The sequence below is a fragment of the Capricornis sumatraensis genome, chromosome X (genome assembly GCF_032405125.1).
Source record: "Capricornis sumatraensis isolate serow.1 chromosome X, serow.2, whole genome shotgun sequence".
In the NCBI taxonomy this organism is placed as follows: domain Eukaryota; kingdom Metazoa; phylum Chordata; class Mammalia; order Artiodactyla; family Bovidae; genus Capricornis; species Capricornis sumatraensis.
The window spans coordinates 3,284,770-3,307,493 of record NC_091092.1 but is presented as its reverse complement, the minus strand read 5'-3'; the positions used below and the strand labels follow the sequence as shown (position 1 = coordinate 3,307,493).

The 22,724-nt window shown below is 37.6% G+C and overlaps 1 protein-coding gene across 1 annotated transcript; it reads left to right on the top strand.

Annotated features, from left to right (window-relative positions):
* The first annotated feature begins 328 nt into the window (after positions 1 to 328).
* Positions 329 to 22,077, top strand: LOC138071050 (craniofacial development protein 2-like). Its single transcript, XM_068962476.1, is given in 5 exon segments — positions 329 to 524; positions 13,109 to 13,164; positions 16,195 to 16,453; positions 16,456 to 17,017; positions 21,987 to 22,077. Coding segments are annotated over 5 exon segments (1,164 nt in total).
* The last annotated feature ends 647 nt before the right edge of the window (positions 22,078 to 22,724 follow it).

The window sequence follows — 22,724 nt, the reverse complement described above, 5'->3', positions numbered from 1 at the left end:
ATGAAAAGCCTTTGTTCACTCACCTTGGAACTCAGGGCACCAAAACGGTGACCATTTCTTTAAAATACTGCAATCCAAAGGAACAACAATATGATTAAGTCTGAGATGCTCCCAGTACCTCAGAACGTGACATTGTTTGAAAAGGGTCTCAACGAGTGAGAAATGACTGAAGTGACTTAGCATGCTTGCATGCACAGGACCTTTGCAAATGAAATTAATTAAGATGAGGTTATAGTAGATTAGGGTTGGCCTTTAATCCAATATGATTGGTACCCTTTAAGAAAAGAAGAAGAGACATAGAAATACAAAAGTAGAATGCCATGTGATGATGGATATGCAGATTGGAAGTAAATCTACATGTCCAGAAGTGCAAAGATTGTCAAGACTTCCAGAAGCTGGAAAAGACAAGGAAGAAATTTTCCACAGAGCCTTTGGGGAGTTCATGGCCTTTTCACCACCTTGTTTTCAGATTTTTAGATTTCAGAACTATGAAAGAGCAAATTTCTCTTGTTCTAAACCACCAAGTTAGTGGTAATTTGTTATGGAAGATCTAGAAATCTAATATAGATCATGGTATCAGGGAGAACAGTTGCTGTTGTAACATGCGTAAAAATGTGGAGTTGGTTTTGGAATTGAGTAATGAATAGAAACTAGAAGAATTTTGAGATGCTTGATAGAAAAATCATAGGTTGCCTTGATGGTCAGTAGAAATATGAACATTAAGTGTACTTCTGGTGACTCCTTACATATAAATGATACACATGTTTTTGGACACTGGCAGAGATGTCATTCTGATATACAGTGGCAGAGCATTGAGTTATGTTCTATCATTGGGAAGAAAGTGGAACTTGTAAACAATGCACTTGGATATTTGGTCAAGGAGATTTATAACCAAAGTGTGGAAAGATCAGCCTGTTTCCTCCTTGCAGCTGACAGAAAATGCAAGAAGGATAAATTAAACATAAGGGCACCAACACCTGGTGATATGGAAAATTCTCTGCCTGTCAAGACAGTGTGCTCTGGAAGGAGAGCCAAGTGTGTGGCTGGACAACTTGCTAAGAGATTAGACAGGTGACTTATGGATTCAGTCAACTATCTCAGCAGAATCCAGAAACAAATATGTGGTTATCCAGGAAGTATCCGTGGAGAGTCTCCTTGTCTAATGGCTTGGATCACTGTACAATTAAATGGGACAAATAAGTTTTGGGAAATTATTTTACTTGCAAAAAATGCTGCCAGCCTGGATTGAGAGGAACAGAGATGGGGGGAAAATGAAGGAAACATTACTGTAAGGGCAGAGCCATGGATGCAGAGGACAGAGTTTTGAGCCACAGAGAATTATTCTCAGAAATCAAATGGAATTTCCCCTGCTGAGTTTTGGGCTTGCTTGGACCATGTAGCCCATTTGATTCCTATTTCTCCCTTTTGGAATGGAAATGTCTAGCCTATGCCTGTCTTACCATTGTATTTTGGAAGATAATGTGCTTCCTGATTTCATAGGTCCACAGTGGAAAAGAATATTACCCCTGGATTGACAGGCCCAGAGTCTCATCCATGATGGATTTACTTATTTAGATAAGAATTTGGACTTATTTTAATTTAACAAAATTAAACACTTTGGGGAACAAAAGATTTATCAAGAAAGTTAAAAGACAGCCTACAAAATAAGAAAGTAAATGACCTATCTGATAGAGATCTAGTGGTGGCTGTTTAGTTGCTAAGTAATCTCTGACTATTGTGACTATGGACTGTAGCCTACCAGGCTCCTCTGCCCATGGGGAATCTCCAGACAGGAATACTGGAGTGGTGTGCCATTTCCTCCTCCAGGGGATCTTCCTGACCCAGGGATTGAGCCCATGTCTTCTGCATTGCAGGTGGATTCTTTAACGACTGAGCCACAGGGAAGTATCTGATAAAGATCTAGTAGCCAAGTAGCCAGATTATGTATGTATGAACTATTACAACCAAAAGCAAAAGGACAAACAATCTAGTTAAAAAATTGACAAAGAGATTGAATAGGCTAAAAACCACTTAATTGTACACTTTATATTGTTAACTTGCAATATATAAATTATATCAATAATGCTGTGATATTATAAAGCAAAGTTTAAGAGAAATGAGTGGGGACTGTGATCCTCAATTTAGTCATTGATTTCTTAGATATGATAAGTAAGCAAAAGCAACATAATTAAACAATGGAATTGAACCTCATTAAAATCAAGTACTCTTGTGCAAATGATGCCATCAAGAAAATGAAAAGAAAACCCACAGGAGAAAATATTTGTAAATCATGTATCTGAAAAAGTATAATATCCATAATATATAAAGAAATCTTACAACTAAATGATAAAAAGCAAACAACCCAATTGAAAAATGGGCCAAGGATCTGAATACATATTTCTCTGAAGATATACAAATGGCTAATAAGCACAAGAAAAGATGTTCAATACCATGAACCATCAGGGAAATGCAGTCAGTCACAAATCCAAATCGCAGTAAGATACCACTTCACACCCACTAGCATGCTTGTAATAAAAAAGAAAGATGACCACAAATGTCAAGTATGTGAAAAATAGGGACCCTCAAACATTGCTGGTGGGAATGTGAAGTGGTGCAGCCACTGTGGAAAGCAGTTTGGCCGTTCCTCAAACAATTAACATAAAATTATCATATGATCCAGCAGTTCCCTTTCTAGGTATATACCAAAGAGAACCCTGTATGCGAGACAGCAAAAGAGACGCAGATGTATAGAACAGTCTTTTGGACTCTGTGGGAGAGGACGAGGGTGGGATGATTTGGGAGAATGGCATTGAAACATGTATAATATCATATATGAAATGAATCGCCAGTCCAGGTTTGATGCATGATACTGGATGCTTGGGGCTGGTGCACTGAGATGACCCAGAGGGATGGTACAGGGAGGGAGGAGGGAGGGGGGTTCAGGATGGGGAACACATGCATACTTGTGGCAGATTCATGTTGATGTATGGCAAAACCAATACAATATTGTAAAGTAATTAACCTCCAATTAAAATAAATAAATTTATATTAAAAAAGAAATTAAAACATATATACCCAGAAAAATGTGCACACACATGTTCATTGCTGCATTATTCATAATAGCCCCAAAGTGGAAACAACCCAATAACCTTCAACTGATAAATGGATAAACAAAATATGCTGTGTCCTTTTAATGGAATATTATTGGGCAATAAAAAAGAATGAAATAGTGATACATGAAACAACACTGAAGATCCCTGAAAACATTACGCTAAGTGACAGAAGTCATTCACAAAGTAATACATAATGAAAAATTCCATTTGTATGAAATATCCAGAGTAGGCAAAGCTTTAGTAACTGATATCATGTTGCTGGCTGCTTAGAGCTGGGGTGTTGTGAGGCAATGAAGAATGTTTGCTAATAGATATGAGGTTTCTTTTAGAAGATGATGAAAATGTTTCAAAATTCAATTGTGATGAATGCACAAATCTGTGAATGTACTGAAATCCACTGCATTGTAGTTCAAAAGTATGTGAATTATACTGTCACAAAGCTTTCTAAAAACCAGATTGTGATGATTTCAAGGAATGTTTGTCAGTAATGAGCTCAAATTTGTGGTTATGATTCTAATTGAAAGTGAATAGAGACAAAACTGCTTTTAATCACTAAAAAAATAGAAAACTTATAAAACCTGGAAAATGTTTTTATTTATTTATTTATTTCACTGAGGTGTAGTTAATTTACCTTGGTGAAATAATATTGTGTCAATTGCTGGAAAAATACATTTAACTAAGAATAGAAGATAGTCCTATACCATTTCTAGCATGTTTCTAATATGTTTAATAAACACTTCAGGCATCATGGAAATACTATAGCAGCATCAATATTCCAGTGCTAATACATACACACACATACTCACAGAGACCTATGCATTTGTCATACATAAGGGTGGGTATCTGAAACTAACTGAATAACTTCTCTGCAAGATATATTTAGTTTAGGTTATTTTTAATACAAATAAGATAGCTAAAAAGTCATTTTTAATGCATATAATCATGTTATTTGAAAATCTGTGGGATAGGACAGGGATTATTAGGCCCAATGAAATGTGTGTTTGCCCCGTACACAGTATAGTATAAGAAGTGTCTCAAACCTTTGTCTCACTGTCTACTTCAGAGCCTCGAATTCCCACTTTTAGTTAGAGTTACTCTTTTGGGCTTGGGGAGAACAATAATGCGTTATATCTGTATAGTATATTACCATTTTTGCAAAGCTTTTACATATATTATCTCATTGAATTCTAACAACTTTAGATTAGAGGTACTATTATATTATTTTTGTAGCTAGAGAAAACTGATACTCTGTGAGGTACTTTACTCACCTGAGGGCAGGAAAGTAAGTCACGAGAAAGCTAAAGATTGAACATTGATAGTCCAGTTTTAAGTGCATGATATCCAAGCATTGTTAAAAGTTCAGTGCATCTAGAAACATCTATTCAAATGGGATTCCCATATGGGCAACAGAGGAGAGGGAAGTAACATAGGATCCCATTCATACTAGAAATCTATAGAGTGAATTACTTTCTTAGACTCACTAGCTACCATTCAAGTCAGAGTGGGGCCTTGAGTTATGGAAGTTATGTGAGAGGAAGGAGACAAGGCTTGAGGAACAGAGTCAAATAGAAACACAGTTTTAACTCAGAGTATAAAGATAAACATTAAGAAAATATATGTTCATTAAATACTAGTATTCCTAGGATATTTTAACTTTTAATTAGAAATAGATATTTTATTTATTTTATTTTGTTCCATTTCAGTCATTTAGATGAGCCCTGGCTATGCTGTATATAAACATGTTAGCAAGATGTGCTCTGTGACTGTGTATATGTATCTTTGATTGTGTTTTGTTTGGAGAATTAAATTTAGAACCTTAGAGGGGTTATACAGTTTACATGTGCTGTCTTCTCAGGTAGAGCTCTAAATTCTCCATTGTATCCTTACCACAAAGAGTTTAGGCCTTTGAATTCTTCACTTCTGATTTTCTTTTGATAAAGCCCTGCTTTTCATTGCATTTCCTTTATTTCTCCTTCCAAATAACCCTGTAATATGACTCTGTAACATCTTCTTTATCCATTTCTGCAAATGAAATTAGTTTGCCTCAGGTCCCACATAAATAAGTCAGACACAATTGTGAATTGTGACTCTTTCTTCTCTCGGCTGCTTATGTGGCCCATTGCTTTGGTATACCTTTTTATTTCTTTCTTCCTTTCTTTCTTTCTTCTTATTCTCTTTAAAGGTATTGTTCAGGGGCCACTTTAGCATTCAAAGACTGATACTCAGCCAGTTCATTTCCTTCCAGTGAAGAAGGACAATGCCTTCTTACTCATCTGGCGTCATTTCTTTTCTTAGGAGATAACATGTTATGAAACGTATATTTTATTTTTTCGCAGTTGCAGATAAAATAACCCTGCTTTTCAGTATATTGTATGTTCCCATTTTATTTCTTTTCTGGCAAGAAATGAGATTCAGTATACTTGTTAAAAGGACAAAAGATCAGTCTGTGCCTGAATTCTGATTCTAATTCTGTTTTTTTGAATATAAATTTATTTATTTTAATTGGAGGTTAATTACTTTACAATATTGTATTGGTTTTGCCATACATAAACGTGAATCCACCACGGGTATACACGTGTTCCCCATCCTGAACTCCCCCTCCTCCCTCCCCATACCATCTCTCTGGGTCATCCCAGTGCACCAGCCCCAAGCATCCAGTATCATGCATCGAACCTGGACTGGCGATTCGTTTCATATATGATATTATACATGTTTCAATGCCATTCTCCCAAATCATCCCACCCTCTCACTCTATTCTGTTCTATACATCCGTGTCTCTTTTGTTGTCTTGCATACAGGGTTATTGTTACCATCTTTCTAAATTCCATATATATGCATTAGTATACTGTATTGGTATTTTTCTTTCTGGCTTACTTCACTCTGTATAATAGGCTCCAGTTTCATACACCTAGTTAGAACTGATTCAAATGTATTCTTTTTAATGGCTAAGTAATACTCCATTGTGTATATGTACCACAGCTTTCTTATCCATTCATCTGCTGATAGACATCTAGGTTGCTTCCATGTCCTGGCTATTATAAACAGTGCTGTGATGAACATTGGGGTACACGTGTCTCTTTCCATTCTGGTTTCCTCAGTGTGTATGCCCAGCAGTGGGATTGCTGGGTCATAAAGCAGTTCTATTTCCAATGTTCTAAGGAATCTCCTCACTGTTCTCCATAGTGGCTGTACTAGTTTGCATTCTCACCAACAGTGTAACAGAATGAAACTAGACCACTTTCTAATACAATACACAAAAATAAACTCAAAATGGATTAAAGATCTAAACATAAGACCAGAAACTATAAAACTACAAGAGGATAACATAGGCAAAACCCTCTCTGACATAAACGACAGCAGGATCCTCTATGACCCACCTCCCAGAATACTGGAAATAAAAGCAAAAATAAACAAATGGGACCTAATCAAAATTAAAAGCTTCTGCACAACAAAGGAAACTATAGGCAAGGTGAAAAGACAGCCTTCAGAATGGGAGAAAATAATAACAAATGAAGCAACTGACAAACAACTAATCTCAGAAATATACAAGCAACTCCTGCAGCTCCATTCCAAAAAAATAAACGACCCAATCAAAAAATGGGCCAAAGAACTAAATAGACATTTCTCCAAAGAAGACATACAGATGGCTCACAAACACATGAAAAGATGCTCAACATCACTCATTCTCAGAGAAATGCAAATCAAAACCACAGTGAGGTACCATTTCACCCCAGTCAGAATGGCTGCTATCCAAAAGTCTACAAGCAATAAATGCTGGAGAGGGTGTGAAGAAAGGGGAACCCTCTAATTCTGTTTTGAATTCCATCTGGTCATTTCTGTCAAATACTTCAGAGTGGATGAGTTGATTTTTTGTTGTTTTGGTAACCTCTATTTCTCCATTTGCAAAGTAGGTAGTATAATGTTACTGTATTTGCATGTCAGGGGTATATGAAAAATAGTGAGGATTGCTATTATTTAGCAGAGCTACATTTTCATAAGTGTTAGAAGCAATCCATATTGTCTATATTACTTATAAAATTGAATTATATGTGTCTACATGTGCAAAATCAAGTGAATAAATAAGCCTGATTAAATACTCATAAAATTAAAAGTAGCATTTTATAGTTAAAATCATCTTTTCATATATTATATAATAAAATTATTTTATTACTTTATGCATTTCACATGTGCCCATGTCCTTGCTCTCACAACATATCATATACAACTCACAAATTTTCATAATAGGAAGAGAAAATTCAGGCAAAAGTGCATTGTTTGGGTAATTATCTCCATTTTCCATTTCAGATTGCATGAGCACACATAGATTTGAAGTATTGTTTTTCTTTTTATTTAAGCTATGTTTATGTCAAATGGAGCCAATTAAAATCCAGTCTACTTTAGGTCTTTATGGTGGTTTACCTTTCATTCTTAATTTGATGTGAATCAATAGTTTTGAGTTGCTATTTACTATATGGAAAATGTCCAGCCACTGAGTTACCTAGTTATTCTTTAGTGAGTTCCTTCCCAAGGCTGCTATAGCAGTGCAGTTATCAATTTGAGTGCCTTCAGCTTTAAGTAATGAAAAAGCTAGACAAACTGGGCTAAATAATAAATCTACTTCCTCCATTAAAAGAAATTTGGAGTAGTTATAGACTGTGTTCAGTTCAGTTCAGTCACTCAGTTGTGTCTGACTCTTTGCGACCCCATGAATCATAGCACACCAGGCCTCCCTGTGCATCACCATCTCCCGGAGTTCACTCAGACTCACGTCCATCGTGTCCGTGATGCCATCTAGCCATCTGATCCTCTGTCGTCCCCTTCTCCTATTGCCCCCAATCCTTCCCAGCATTAGAGTCTTTTCCAGTGAGTCAACTCTTTGCATGAGGTGGCCAAAGTACTGGAGTTTCAGCTTTAGCATCATTCCTTAGGTCATTATATTGGTTCAGTGACATCATCAAGGACTCTAGTCCTTTCCTTTTTTATTCCTGATGTCTTCAGTGTGCTAGCTTTTTATGTTCAAGCTATTTTCCCTCATGGTCACAACATGGCTGCCCCAGAAAGAACAATGTCCAATGAAATAATTTTTCCTTGGGTCTCTTTTTAAGAAGAAAGATTTCTTTACCAAAAGAAGCCTCTCATCAGCCAAAAGGAAATAACATGCTCAGCTATGAATCAAATCTTGGCCAGAGTTAAGAGATCATTGGAATTAGATTAAATAACTTAGGACTTATCCTTGAGTTGCATGGTGGAGGGGTAGGATTCTTGTATTAAATTCTGATTCTAGCAGCAAGTAGGAAGGGAATGCTATTAGATAGGAGGTCAACAGAGTCTGCTCTGTCTAGGATTTGTCAACTTCCCTCTAAGCTTATTCCTGAGAATCTCCCATGAGGGTATTTTCCTGGCAATCTGTTCGCTTAGTCTTTGCTAATGGAGTTTCCTTTGAGAATTTCCTATATTTCTCTGAAAGTAAGCCTAAAAAAAGATCCCGAAACTTTGTCTTCATGTCACTCATATTAACCAATTTGTATTAAAAGAAGCTTACTCCTTGGAAGGAAAGTTATGACCAACCTAGACAGCATATTAAAAAGCAGAGACGTTATTTTGTCAACAAAGGTCCGTCTAGTTAAGGCTATGGTTTTTCCAGTGGTCATGTATGGATATAAGAGCTGGACTATAAAGAAAGCTGAGTGCTGAAGAATTGATGCTTTTGAATTGTGGTGTTGGAGAAGACTCTTGAGAGTCCCTTGGACTGCAAGGAAATCCAACCAGTCCATCCTAAAGGAGATCAGTCATGGGTGTTCATTGGTAGGACTGATATTGAAGCTCAAACTCCAATACTTTGGCCACTTTGGTAGGACTGATGTTGAAGCTGAAACTCTAATACTTTGGCCACCTGAAGAGCTGACTCATTTGAAAAGACCCTGATGCTGGGAAAGATTGAGGGCAGGAGAAGGGGACAACAGAGGATGAGATGGTTGTATGGCATCACCGACTTGATAGACAAGGGTTTGGGTGGACTCCAGAAGTTGGTGATGGACAGGAAGGCCTCGTGTGCTGCTGTTCATGGGGTCGCAAAGAGTCAGACACGACTGAAAGACTGAACTGAACTGAATTGCTTATATGCATTAAAAAGAAAAAAAAAAACTTTTTTGAGGTACAATTTGCAGACAGTAATGTATGTTTTAAATGCCAGTTTGGTGAGTTTTGACATATGTGTATGCAAGATCAAACCAGCCAATCCTAAAGGAAATAAACCCTGAATATTCATTGGAAGGACTGATGCTAGAGCTGAAGCTCCAATACTCTGTTCACCTGATATGAAGAGCTGACTCATGGGAAACGACCCTGGTACTGAGAAAGATTGAAGGCAAGAGGAGAAGGGGATGACAGAGAATGAGATGGTTGGATGGTATCACCAACTCAATGGACATGAATTTCAGCAACTCTGGGAGATGGTGAAGAACAGGGAAGCCTGGTGTGCTGCAATTCATGGGGTTGCAAAGAGTCTGACACGAGCTAGAGGCTGAACCACAGCAATGCCTGTGTAGTCATCACAGTAACAAAAAATATACAACTTTCTCATAACTCAGAAATTCTCTTTCTACTCATATCTCTCCAAACCTAGCCATAGGCATCCAGTGACCTTCTTTCTGTAACCATAGGTTCATTTTTTCCCCCTAGAATTTCATATAAATGAAATTGTACAGTACTTATTATTTTGTATGACTTATTTCACTAAGCATATTTTTAGATTCATACACATTTACATTATTAGTTTGCTCCTCTTTATTATGACTTGCATTCCAATTTACAGTTCTATGACAGTTTCTTTATCTATTTACCTGTTAATGGATTTTTAGATTATTTCCAAGTTTTAGCTATTAGGAATGAAGCTGCTATGAACATTCACTTAGAAGTCTTTGTATTGACATGAGTTTTCCTTTAATTTAGTTAATGTTAATATTTAGGAGTGGGATTGCTGCATCGTATGGTAAGTATGTGTTTTACTTCATGTAGTCCTGTCAAACTGTTACCAAAAGTTATACCATTTTACATTCCCAACAGCAATGTACAGAGTTTCAGTTGTTCCACATCCTTCTCAACATTTGGCATTGTCAATCTTTTGAAAATTTTAGCTGTTATAAATTTCATAACTTTATTGTATGTCTAATTTTCGTATCCTGGATGACGAATGGTGGTTTTCATTTTCTCATGGACTAATTGTTTATGTACATATCTTCTATTGCTGAAGTCTTCTCAAAATGTCATAATTTATTGTGTTCTTTCTTTTTAGTATTAAATGTATTTATACATTCTGGATCTAAATCCCATGACAGATGAGTGAATTGTAAATCTTTTTTCCCCTATATATGGCATGCTTTTTCATTTTCTGGACAGTATTTCAAAGAGTTGAAGTTTTTAATTTTTATGAGTTACAATTTGTTGATTTTTTTATGATTTGTGCTTTTTATATACTATATAAGAGTGCTTTGCCTATCTCTGAGTTGCAAAGAAATCCTCCTTTGTTGCCTTCTATACTATGCCAGGAAAACTTTTTCCTTAAAGGGTCAGATAACAAATATCTTAGGCATCTGACTCTGTGTGTTCCTATGGACTGTAGGTGTTACGAGAGGGCATCAGAAGGGAGACACATTGAAACCATAATCACAGAAAATTAGCCAATTGATTCACATGGACCACAGCCTTGTCTAAATCAGTGAAACTAATCCATACAGTGTGGGGCCACCCAAGATGGGAGGGCCATGGTGGAGAGGTCTGACAGAATGTGGTCCACTGGAGAAGGGACCCAGTAGGACTCCCCAGATCAGTAGGTGCTCAATATGCTACTGGAGATCAGTGGAGAAATAACTCCAGAAAGAATGGAGGGATGGAGCCAAAGCAAAAACAATACCCAGCTGTGGATGTGACTGGTGATAGAAGCAAGGTCCGATGCTGTAAAGAGCAATATTGCATAGGAACCTGGAATGTCAGGTCCATGAATCAAGGCAAATTGGAAGTGGTCAAACAAGAGATGGCAAGAGTGAACGTTAATATTCCAGGAATCAGTGAACTAAAATGGACTGGAATGGGTGAATTTAACTCAGATGACCATTATATCTACTACTGTGGGCAGGAATCCCTCAGAAGAAATGGAGTTGCCATCATGGTCAGCAAAAGAGTCCAAAATGCAGTACTTGGATGCAATCTCAAAAACGACAGAATGATCTCTGTTCATTTCCAAAGCAAACCATTCAATATCACAGTAATCCAAGTCTATGCCCCAAGCAGTAACGCTGAAGAAGCTGAAGTTGAATGGTTCTATGAAGACCTACAAGACCTTTTAGAACTAACACCCAAAAAAGATGTCCTTTTCATTATAGGTGACTGGAATGCAAAAATAGGAAGTCAAAAAACACCTGGAGTAACAGGCAAATTTGGCCTTTAAGTACGGAATGAAACAGGGCAAAGGCTAATACAGTTTTGCCAAGAGAACGCTCTGGTCATAACAAATACTCTCTTCCAACAACACGAGAGAAGACTCTACACATGGACATCACCAGATGGTCAACACAGAAATCAGATTGAATATATTCTTTGCAGCCAAAGATGGAGAAGCTCTATACAGGATTTTTCAGGTAATAATACTGGAGTGTGTTGCCCTGTCCTCCTCCAGGGGATCTTCCCGACCTGGGGATTGAACCTGCGTCTCTTACATCTCCTGCCTTGGCAGGCGAGATTTTTTTTTTTTTTTTTTTTACCACTAGCACCACCTGGGAGCCTCTTTTTTAGGTTTTGCTTTTTCAGTATTAGCTCTCTAATTTTGCGTTTTACTTTCCCATATGAATTTTAGTATCAACTTGACTCAAGGAAAGAAGAAAAATTCCCTGATATTTTTCTTGGGATTGCCTTTATTTTATAAATTAACATTGAGAGAATTGTTAAAACTATTAGAAATGTTCTAACCAGGAAAAAGGGTATTTTTTTTAACTTGCTTGAGCATACTTTGTTGAAGTTTTCTGGAATGTTTTAAAATTTTCCTTATAGAGATCTGCAGATTTCATGTTAATTTATTCCTAAGTTATTTCATCTTTTTTTTTTCCCTTTGGGAATTTCTCTACCATTATCTTGTCTATCTGTTAATGTTTATGTTTTTAAAGGCTATTGAACTCTATATGATGAATTTGTATCTTACTACTTTACTGAACTATTTTATTGGTTTTATTTGGTTTTAATGTTGAATCTCCAAGTTTTTCTGTATATGCTATCATATCATCTGCAAATACAGGTAGTTTTTCTTCTTTTTTAAAATTGAAGTATAATTGACATACATTATATTAGTTTCAGGTGTATAACATAATCATTTGATGTTTCCATTGATGCATATTGCAAAATTACCACCACCATACATCTAGTTAACAGCTATCACTGGACGTAGTTAATTTTTTTTTTTTTTTTGGTAATGAGAACTTTAAAAATTTACTCTTTTGGCAACTTTCAAATATGCAATACAGTATTATTAACTGTAGTCACCTATACATCACATCTCTAGGACTTATTTATTTTATACCTGAAAGTTTCTACTTTTTAACTACCTTGGTGGTGGTGGTTTAGTCACTAAGTTGTGTCTGACTCTTGCGACCCGTGGACTGTAACCTGCCTGGCTCCCCGTCCATGGGATTCTCCAGGCAAGAATACTGGAATGGGTTGCCATTTCCTTCTCCAGGGGATCTTCCTGACCCAGGAATCAAACCCGGGTCTCCTGCATTGCAGGCAGATTCTTCACCAACTGAGCTACAAGGGGTTCTCTACCTTAAGGAGTTTGACTACCTTAAGAAGTTCTTAATTTCAGTTATTATTACCTCTAATTAATTTATCTTTTTTTGTTGCATTGAGTGATACCTCTGTACAGTGCTGAATAATAAAGGAAGTAGTGGGCATCTTTGCCTATTCTTGATTGTAATTCAAATGGTTTTAGTATTTCCTTATTTAATAAGATGCTAGCTTTAATGCTAAAAAAGTACAAGTGGAAGCAAAAAGACCAGTTATGAAGGTATGGAAGTAGAAAAGGTAGAAGCCACCTAGTCAGGATGATGGTAGTGGGGATGCAGAGAAGCAGACAGATTTGAGATACATTTTAGGTAGCAGCAACTGTGTTTGAAAGTACTTGTGTCATAGAAGAGAAAAGGAAAACATTAATTTGAATACTTTTAGTTCAAGCAACCAGTGCGTATATCATCTCCTCATCTACACTGTAGAATCTTTGATAGTAAGTAGTTATAGTATATTGTTTAAAATTTTGTATTTTGCAAACTTATGGTTACCAGGAGGTAAAGGGGGAGAGAGAAAATCACAAGATTGGGATTGACATATACACACTACTATATATAAAGTAGGCAATAAGGACCTACTGTAAAATACAGGGAACTCTACTCAGTACTCAGTAATGATCTATATGGGAAAATAATCTTAAAAAAGAGTTGATATATGTATATGCATAACTGATTAACTTTGCTGTACACCTGAAATAACACAACATTGTAAATCAACTATGTGTGTGTGAATGCTTAATATCTCTCGATTGTGTCCAACTCTTTGCAGCCCCATGGACTGTAGCCCACCAAGCTCCTCTGCCCAACTTTCCAGGCAAGAATACTGGAGTGGTGTACCATTCGCTACTCCAGGGGATCTTCCCGACCAGGGGATCAAACCCACATCCCTGTCTCCTACACTGGCAGGTGGATTCTTTACCACTAGCACCACCTGGAAAGTCTGTAAATCAATTATACTCCAATAAAAATGATGAGGTAAAATAAAATAAAATAAAATTTTGTGTTTTGGAATCCAATTTCCCGGATTTAAAATCAGGCTTCAACATTTGATATATGGCCTTGAACAAGTTACTTAATCCTTCTAAGACTCGATTTTCTTACACACACACACACACACACACACACACACACACACACACACATCTATCTATCTATCTATCTATCTATCTATATATATATGATAATAATACCTACCTCACAAAGTATTTATGGGAATTAAATGAAACAAGAAAAAACATAAAAACTAAAAACAAGAATACAATTTAGCATAGGGTTTGTACATATAAGGGCTTAATAATTACTAATGGAAATAACAATGATGATAATGATCAGCTCAGTTCAATCACTCAGTCGTGTCAGACTCTTTACGACCCCATGAAATGCAGCACGCCAGGCCTCCCTGTCCATCACCAACTCCCGGAGTTCACTTCGACTCATGTCCACCAAGTCAGTGATGCCATCCAGCCATCTCATCCTCTGTCGGCCCCTTCTCCTCCTGCCCCCAATCCCTCCCAGCATCAGAGTCTTTTCCAATGAGTCAACTCTTCGCATGAGGTGGCCAAAGTACTGGAGTTTCAGCTTTAGCATCATTCCTTCCAAAGAAATCCTAGAGCTGATCTCCTTCAGAATGGACTGGTTGGATCTCCTCGCAGTCCAAGGGACTCTCAAGAGTCTTCTCCAACACCACAGTTCAAAAGCACCAATTCTTCGGTGCGCAGCCTTCTTCACAGTCCAACTCTCACATCCATACATGACTACTGGGAAAACCATAGCCTTGACTAGATGGACCTTAGTCAGCAATGTAATGTCTCTGCTTTTGAATATTCTATCTAGATTGGTCATAACTTTTCTTCCAAGGAGGAAGCGTCTTTTAATTTCATGGCTGTAATCACCATCTGCAGGGTTTTGGAGCCCCCCCCAAAATAAAGTCTGACACTGTTTCCACTGTTTCCCCATCTATTTCCCATAAAGTGATGGGACTGAATGCCATGATCTTCGTTTTCTGAATGTTGAGCTTTAGGCCAACTTTTTCACTCTCCTCTTTCACTTTCATCAAGAAGTTTTTTAGTTCCTCTTCACTTTCTGCCATCAGGGTGGTGTCATCTGCATATCTGAGGTGATTGATATTACTCCTGGCAATCTTGATTCCAGCTTGCGTTTCTTCCAGTCTAGCGTTTCTCATGATGTACTCTGCATAGAAGTTAAATAAGCAGGGTGACAATACACAGCCTTGATGTACTCCTTTTCCTATTTGGAAGCAGTCTGTTGTTCCATGTCCAGTTCTAACTGCAGCACTCTGACCTGCTTACAGATTTCTCAAGAGGCAGGTCAGGTGGTCTGGAATTCCCATCTCTTTCAGAATTTTCCACAGTTTATTGTGATCCACACAGTCAAAGGCTTTGGCATAGTCCATAAAGCAGAAATAGATGTTTTCCTGGAACTGTCTTGGTTTTTCAATGATCCAGCAGATGTTATCTGGGTCGTGAAGATCTTTTTTGTACAGTTCTTCTGTGTATTCTTGCCACCTCTTCTTAATATCTTCTGCTTCTGTTAGGTCCATACCATTTCTGTCCTTTATCGAGCCCATCTTTGCATGAAATGTTCCCTTGGTACCTCTAATTTTCTTGAAGAGATCTCTAGTCTTTCCCATTCTGTTCTTTTCCTCCATTTCTTTGCATTGATCGCTGAAGAAGGCTTTCTTATCTCTTTTTGCTATTCTCTGGAACTCTGCATTCAGATGCTTATGTGTTTCCTTTTCTTCTTTGCTTTTCACCTCTCTTCTTTTCACAGCTATTTGTAAGGCCTCCCCAGACAGCCATTGTGCTTTTTTGCATTTCTTTTCCATGGGGATGGTCTTGATCCCTGTCTCCTGTACAATGTCACAAACCTCTTTCCATAGTTCATCAGGCACTCTATCTATCAGATCTAGGCCCTTAAATCTATTTCTCACTTCCACTGTATAATCATAAGGGATTTGATTTAGGTCATACCTGAATGGTCTAGCAGTTTTCCCTACTTTCTTCAATTTGAGTCTGAATTTGGTAATAAAGAGTTCTGACAGAATGTGGTCCACTGGAGAAAGGAATGGCAAACCACTTCAGTATTCTTGCCTTGAGAACCCCATGAACAGTATGAAAAGGCAAAATGATAGGATATTTAAAGAAGAACTCCCCAGGTCAGTAAGTGCCCAATATGCTACTGGAGATCAGTGGAGAAATAACTCCAGAAAGAATTAAGGGATGAAGCCAAAGCGAAAACAATACCCAGCTGTGGATGTGACTGGTGATAGAAGCAAGGTCCGATGCTGTAAAGAGCAATATGGCATAGGAACCTGGAATGTCAGGTCCATGAATCAAGGGAAATTGGAAGTGGTCCAACAAGAGATGGCAAGAGTGAACGTCGACATTCTAGGAATCAGCGAACTAAAATGGACTGGAATGGGTGAATTTAACTCAGATGACTACTACTGTGGGAAGGAATCCCTCAGAAGAAATGGAGTTGCCATCATGGTCAAAAAAGAGTCCAAAATGCAGTACTTGGATGCAATCTCAAAAACGACAGAATCATCTCTGTTCGTCTCCAAGGCAAACCATTCAATATCACAGTAATCCAAGTCTATGCCCCAAGCAGTAACGCTGAAGAAGCTGAAGTTGAATGGTTCTATGAAGACCTACAAGACCTTCTAGAACTAACACCCAAAAAAGATGTCCTTTTCATTATAGGTGACTGGAATGCAAAAGTAGGAAGTCAAGAAACACCTGGAGTAACAGGAAAATTTGGCCTTGGAATGCAGAATGAAGCAGGGCAAAGACTAATAGAGTTTTTCCAAGAAAATGCACTGGTCATAGCAAACACCCTCTTCCAAGAACATGAGAGAAGACTCTACACATGGACATCACCAGATGTTCAATACCGAAATCAGATTGATTATATTCTTTGCAGCCAAAGATGGAGAAGCTCTATACAATCAACAAAAACAAGACCAGAAGCTGACTGTGGCTCAGATCATGAACTCCTTATTAGCAAGTTCAGACTCAAAATGAAAAAAGTAGGGAAAACTGCTAGACCATTCAGATGATAATGATAGTTGTGCATTATTAAAACCACCTGATGTCTATCTGGTATTCCATAAATGCCATTCATCAATGATTTGGCCTAAAAATACCTGTTGATGTAAGACGTCCATTTTAGGTCATTGTCTTATGAGTTCTGGTGAATATTCTGCTTTATGTTACATTAATTTTTAGTTTTTAGAGTAATGGGATTTTTAAGACACAGTAAACTAAAGATATCCTAAAATATCTTAGGCTGTTTCTCTGGTGAGACCAGATAGTTGATAAATATACCTGGTAAAACGTATTATTAAGACATAAGCAGGTCAATCAATTCAAAACCTATATTTGTGTCAATGAACAGCATTTTGCCTGAGACAGACAGAACTTGTTATTTAAAAGATGGCAAAGTTTTCTCTGGCACCAAATCAAAGAGGTAACTGCCTTTTAATGTATTCTCATTTGTGTGGTTGACTGGTAGCTAAGAGTGGAAATGATCATTATGTACCTTTTTGTGAACTTAAATAACAGTTACATTTTTGAGCAATGGTTTACATTTTGTTCTTTACTTGGTTGAATTCCCATTAAGCAAAGAAAAATTTACTGTACATGATTCTTTTTTTAATCTATTTTATTATAAATTTATTTATTTTAACTGGAGGTTAATTACTTTACAATATTGTATTAGTTTTGCCATACATCAACATGAATCCGCCATGGGTATAAACATGTTTCCCATCCTGAACCCCCCTCCCACCTTCCTCCTCGTACCATCCCTCTGGGTCATCCCAGTGCACCAGGCCCAAGCATTCTGTATCATGCATTGAACCTGGACTGGTGATTCGTGTCTTATATGATATTATACATGTTTCAATGCCATTCTCCCAAATTCGCACCCTCTCCCTCTCCCACAGAGTCAAAAAGAGTGTTCTGTACATCTGTGTCTCTTTGCTGTCTCGCATACTGGGTCATCAGTGCCATCTTTCTAAATTCCATATACATGTGTTAGTATACTGTACTGGTGTTTTTCTTTTTGGCTTACTTCACTCTGTATAATAGGCTCCAGTTTCATACACCTAGTTAGAACTGATTCAAATGTATCCTTTTTAATGGCTGAGTAATACTCCATTGTGTATATATACCACTGCTTTCTTATCCATTCATCTGCTGATGGACATCTAGGTTGCTTCCATGTCCTGGCTATTATAAACAGTGCTGTGATGAACATTGAGGTACACGTGTCTCTTTCCATTCTGGTTTCCTCCATGTGTATGCCCAGCAGTGGGATTGCTGGGTCATAAGGCAGTTCTGTTTTCAGTTTTTTAAGGAATCTCCACACTATTCTCCATAGTGGCTGTATTAGTTTGCATTCTCACCAAGAGTGTAAGAGGGTTTGCTTTTCTCCACACCCTCTCCAGCATTTATTGCTTGTAGACTTTTACATAGCAGCCATTCTGACTGGTGTGAAATGGCACCTCATTGTGGTTTTGATTTGCATTTCTCTGATAATAAGTGATGTTGAGCATCTTTTCATGTGTTTGTTAGCCATCTGTATGTCTTCTTTGAAGAAAGGTCTGTTTAGTTCTTTGGCTCATTTTTTGATTGGGTCATTTATTTTTCTGGAATTGAGTTGCAGGAGCTGCTTGTATATTTTTGAGATTAATTCTTTGTCAGTTGCTTCATCTGCTATTATTTTTCTCTCATTCTGAAGGCTGTCTTTTCCTCTTGCTTATAGTTTCCTTTGTTGTGCAGAAGCTTTTAATTTTAATTAGATCCCATTTGTTTATTTTTGCTTTTGTTTCCAATATTCTGGGAGGTGGGTCATAGAAGATCCTGCTGTGGTTTATGTTGGACAGTGTTTTGCCTATGTTCTCCTCTAGGAGCTTTATAGTTTCTGACCTTAAGTTTAGATCTTTAATCCATTTCGAGTTTATTTTTGTCTATGGTGTTAGAAAGTGTTCTAGTTTCATTCTTTTACAAGTGGTTGACCAGTTTTCCCATCACCACTTGTTAAAGTGATTGTCTTTTCTCCATTGTATATTCTTGCCTCCTTTGTCAAAGATAAGCTGTCCATAGGTGTGTGGATTTATCTCTGGGCTTTCTATTTTGTTCCATTGATATATATTTCTGTCTTTGTGCCAGTACCATACTGTCTTGATGACTGTGGCTTTGTAGTAGAGCCTGAAGTCAGGCAGGTTGATTCCTCCAGTTCCATTCTTCTTTCTCAAGATTGCTTTGGCTATTCGAAGTTTTTTGTATTTCCATACAATTGTGAAATTACTTGTTCTAGCTCTGTGAAAAATACTGTTGTTAGCTTGATAAATCTCCTTATTTTCAATAAATAGCCCATTATAAAAAAGTGTAAGTAGATTATAATCATCAAATTTTGAATCTGAATATAATTCTCTTAGAAAGTTATTCTCTTAAAAAGGTAGTGCTACTGAGGCCCTGCTAGCTCTGGAAAATAAGTCCATTCACAGTTATACTTAATATTTGTACATTCTTATGTATAGAGATGAAAAGAAAGGATGTAAATTCATTTTAAAATCAACATATCTTTATAAATTGTCTATGTGATACAGTTCCATAAAAGTGTGATTATTTATTGCCTTTGAGTTGATAGTTAAATATATTGTCATTAAATCTACTGTCAAGAACAAAAAGAATGAGGGTCATATCCTGCTATGGTTTTGACTATTATGATTCTAATTGAAGTCAGTGGTTGTTTGGTGTATGAAATGATGACAGTCTGTAAACTCTGATAATTTGATTCAACTGGAACCTTCAACTTTGTCTTCTGAAGCATACAGCAAGAGTGACATCTGAGGAAATTTTTCAATGAAAAACTACATCTTTCAAATATATTTTGTCTTTTACATCCTTGTGACAAGATTATTTCTCAATCAGCTTTCCTTTGATTGGTAAGAAGTACATTAGTAATGGACATTGTTATTATTTTGCTTCTCATTATCATATTGTGCATGGGTGTTGCATTTCATTCTGCTTGTAATATAAACCGTCATGTAAGTGTTGAAAGTATTATGTTTCAGAGTTTAGAGTGGTTATCTCTAGCAAACAGAAAGCTATTTCCCTAGCTATGATTATGCTTAATTGTTCATAAATGTCTGCATAATAATGCTCTTGTTTACTTTTCCTCCTTTTTTATTTTCATCCCTGCTAGTTATTCTTTAAGGCCCCTTGTATAATGCAAATTAGTCATTCTATATCCTTAAACCAGAGTGTTGAATTTACATTAGATTATCTTGCTGCCTTTACTCTAATCACTTTTCAGATACTTTGAAATAAACTGACCCAGTTTTGAAATGGATTATAATATTTCAGTTAAAAAGAAAGATGTAGATGCATATTATTTTACCTACATCATTTTGATAATAAAAATACACCTATTGTTAAAAATAAAATTTTAACACCTATTGTTAAAAATTATAACACCAACAAATATAATAAAAATAAATAGAAAAAGCAGTGTTTCTACAAAGCACTCTTACCAAAGCTGCGTCGTGTCCGACTCTGTGTGACCCCACAGACGGCAGCCCACCAGGTTCCTCTGTCCCTGGGATTTGACTCTCCAGGCAAGAATACTGGAGTGGGTTGCCATTTCCTTCTCCAACGCATGCATGCATGCTAAGTCGCTTCAGTCATGTCAGACTCTGTGTGACCCCGTGGACAGCCACTCACCAGGCTCCTCTGTTCATGGAATTCTCTAGGCAAGAATACTGGAGTGGGTTGCCATTTCCTTCTCCACTTATAAAAGCTACTTTCACATTATTTTTAAAGAAATATAGCAAATTATGGCATTGAAACATGTATAATATCATATATGAAATGAATCGCCAGTCCAGGTTCAATGCATGATACTGGATGCTTGGGGCTGGTGCACTGGGACGACCCAGAGAGATGGTATGGGGAGGGAGGAGGGAGGGGGGTTCAGGATGGGGAACACGTGTATACCTGTGGTGGATTCATGTTGATGTATGGCAAAACCAACACAATATTGTAAAGTAATTAACCTCCAAAAAATAAAAAAAGAAATATAGCAAATTTAATAATTACCTTGCAATAAAAATCTTGTCTGTGTGTATGTTGACATTGCTATCTCAGAAAGGATCTAGAGAACAATTGTTTCTAGAAACAAACATTAGAGTTTTGACTTTTATTTCTTGGTGGAGGGGGAGGAGGATTTTTGTTTTTTTAGACAGATCATCGCAATAGCAGATAGATCCTAGTACAGACCTTGGTGGTTATAATCAAAGATCTGGGTAAGAATAAAATCAAGAAGACAGACTTATATTAAACCAACATCCCATGCGAGGTTGATTTTGAAATAAGACAGCTCAAAAATATGGTTGAACACATTACTATGAAATACAAAGACACCCAATTTGAATCAATAAAGCAAGACTCAGAACCAAGATTTCTGACATGAAATTCTCCCCTGTTGAGCCTTTCTGCTTTAGTAAAGCAGATCCCATTTCCAGTTTATACCTATCATAAGTTTTCTAGGGCTTCCCTTGTGGCTCAGTGGGTAAAGAATCTGCCTGCAATGCGGGAGACCTGTTTTCAATCCTTGGGTTGGGAAGATTCCCTGCAGAAGGGATAGACTACGCACTCCAGTATTCTTGAGCTTCCCTTGTGGCTCAGTGGGTAAAGAATCTGCCTGCAATGCGGGAGACCTGTTTTCAATCCCTGGGTTGGGAAGATTCCCTGCAGAAGGGAAAGGCTACCCACTCCAGTATTCTGGCCTGGAGAATTCCATGAAATGCTCAGTCCATGGGATCACAAAGAGTTTGACACAACTGAGCAACTTACTTTTTCACTTTCACCCTGTGTCCAGAATCCTTGGTTCAGGGCATGTAACCTAAGCCAGCTCAAGTAGGGGGAATTGCTGTGACAAAAGTATTTTGAGGGGAGGGGTCTCGAAAATATGTATTTTGAAGCTTGGAATTGCATTAGCTGTTTCACCATTATGAAATAAGCCAACCTGAGGACAAAACACACTTTAAAAGATCAGAACTGAGAATCACTGATCAAATCATACCTGAAGCCTCAAATTACACCTGAATCCTACCTTACCTTTGAACTTTCAATTACACAAGCAAGTGTGCCTGCATGGAGAAGGCAATGGCACCCCACTCCAGTACTCTTGCCTAGAAAATCCCATGGACAGAGGAGCCTGGTGGGTTGCAGTCCATGGGATCCCTAAGAGTCAGACACGACTGAACAACTTCAGTTTCATTTTTCACTTTCATTCATTGGAGAAGGAAATGGCAACCCACTCCAGTGTTCCTGCCTAGAGAATCGCAGGAACAGGGGAGCCTGGAGGGCTGCCATATATGGGGTTGCACAGAGTCGGACACAACTGAAGCAACTTATCAGTAGCAGCAGCAGTGTGCCTGCATGCATGCTAAGTTGTTTCGGTCATGTACAACTCTGCGACCCTATGTACTGTAGCCCACCAGGCTCCTCTGTCCATGGGATTTCTCAGGCAAGAAAACTGGAGTGGGTTGCCATTTCCTTCTCCAGGGGATCTTCCCAACCCAGGCATTGAACTTGGGTCTCCTGCATTGCAGGAAGATTCTTTACCATCTGAGCCACCAGGGAAGCCCAATGTTTTTGAAATGTTTTTGAAACATAAAATCAGATTTTAAAGTGAGAATCCCTGACCCCTTCCCCCAGTAGAAAGTATCACCCATTTTTTGACCCTCTAT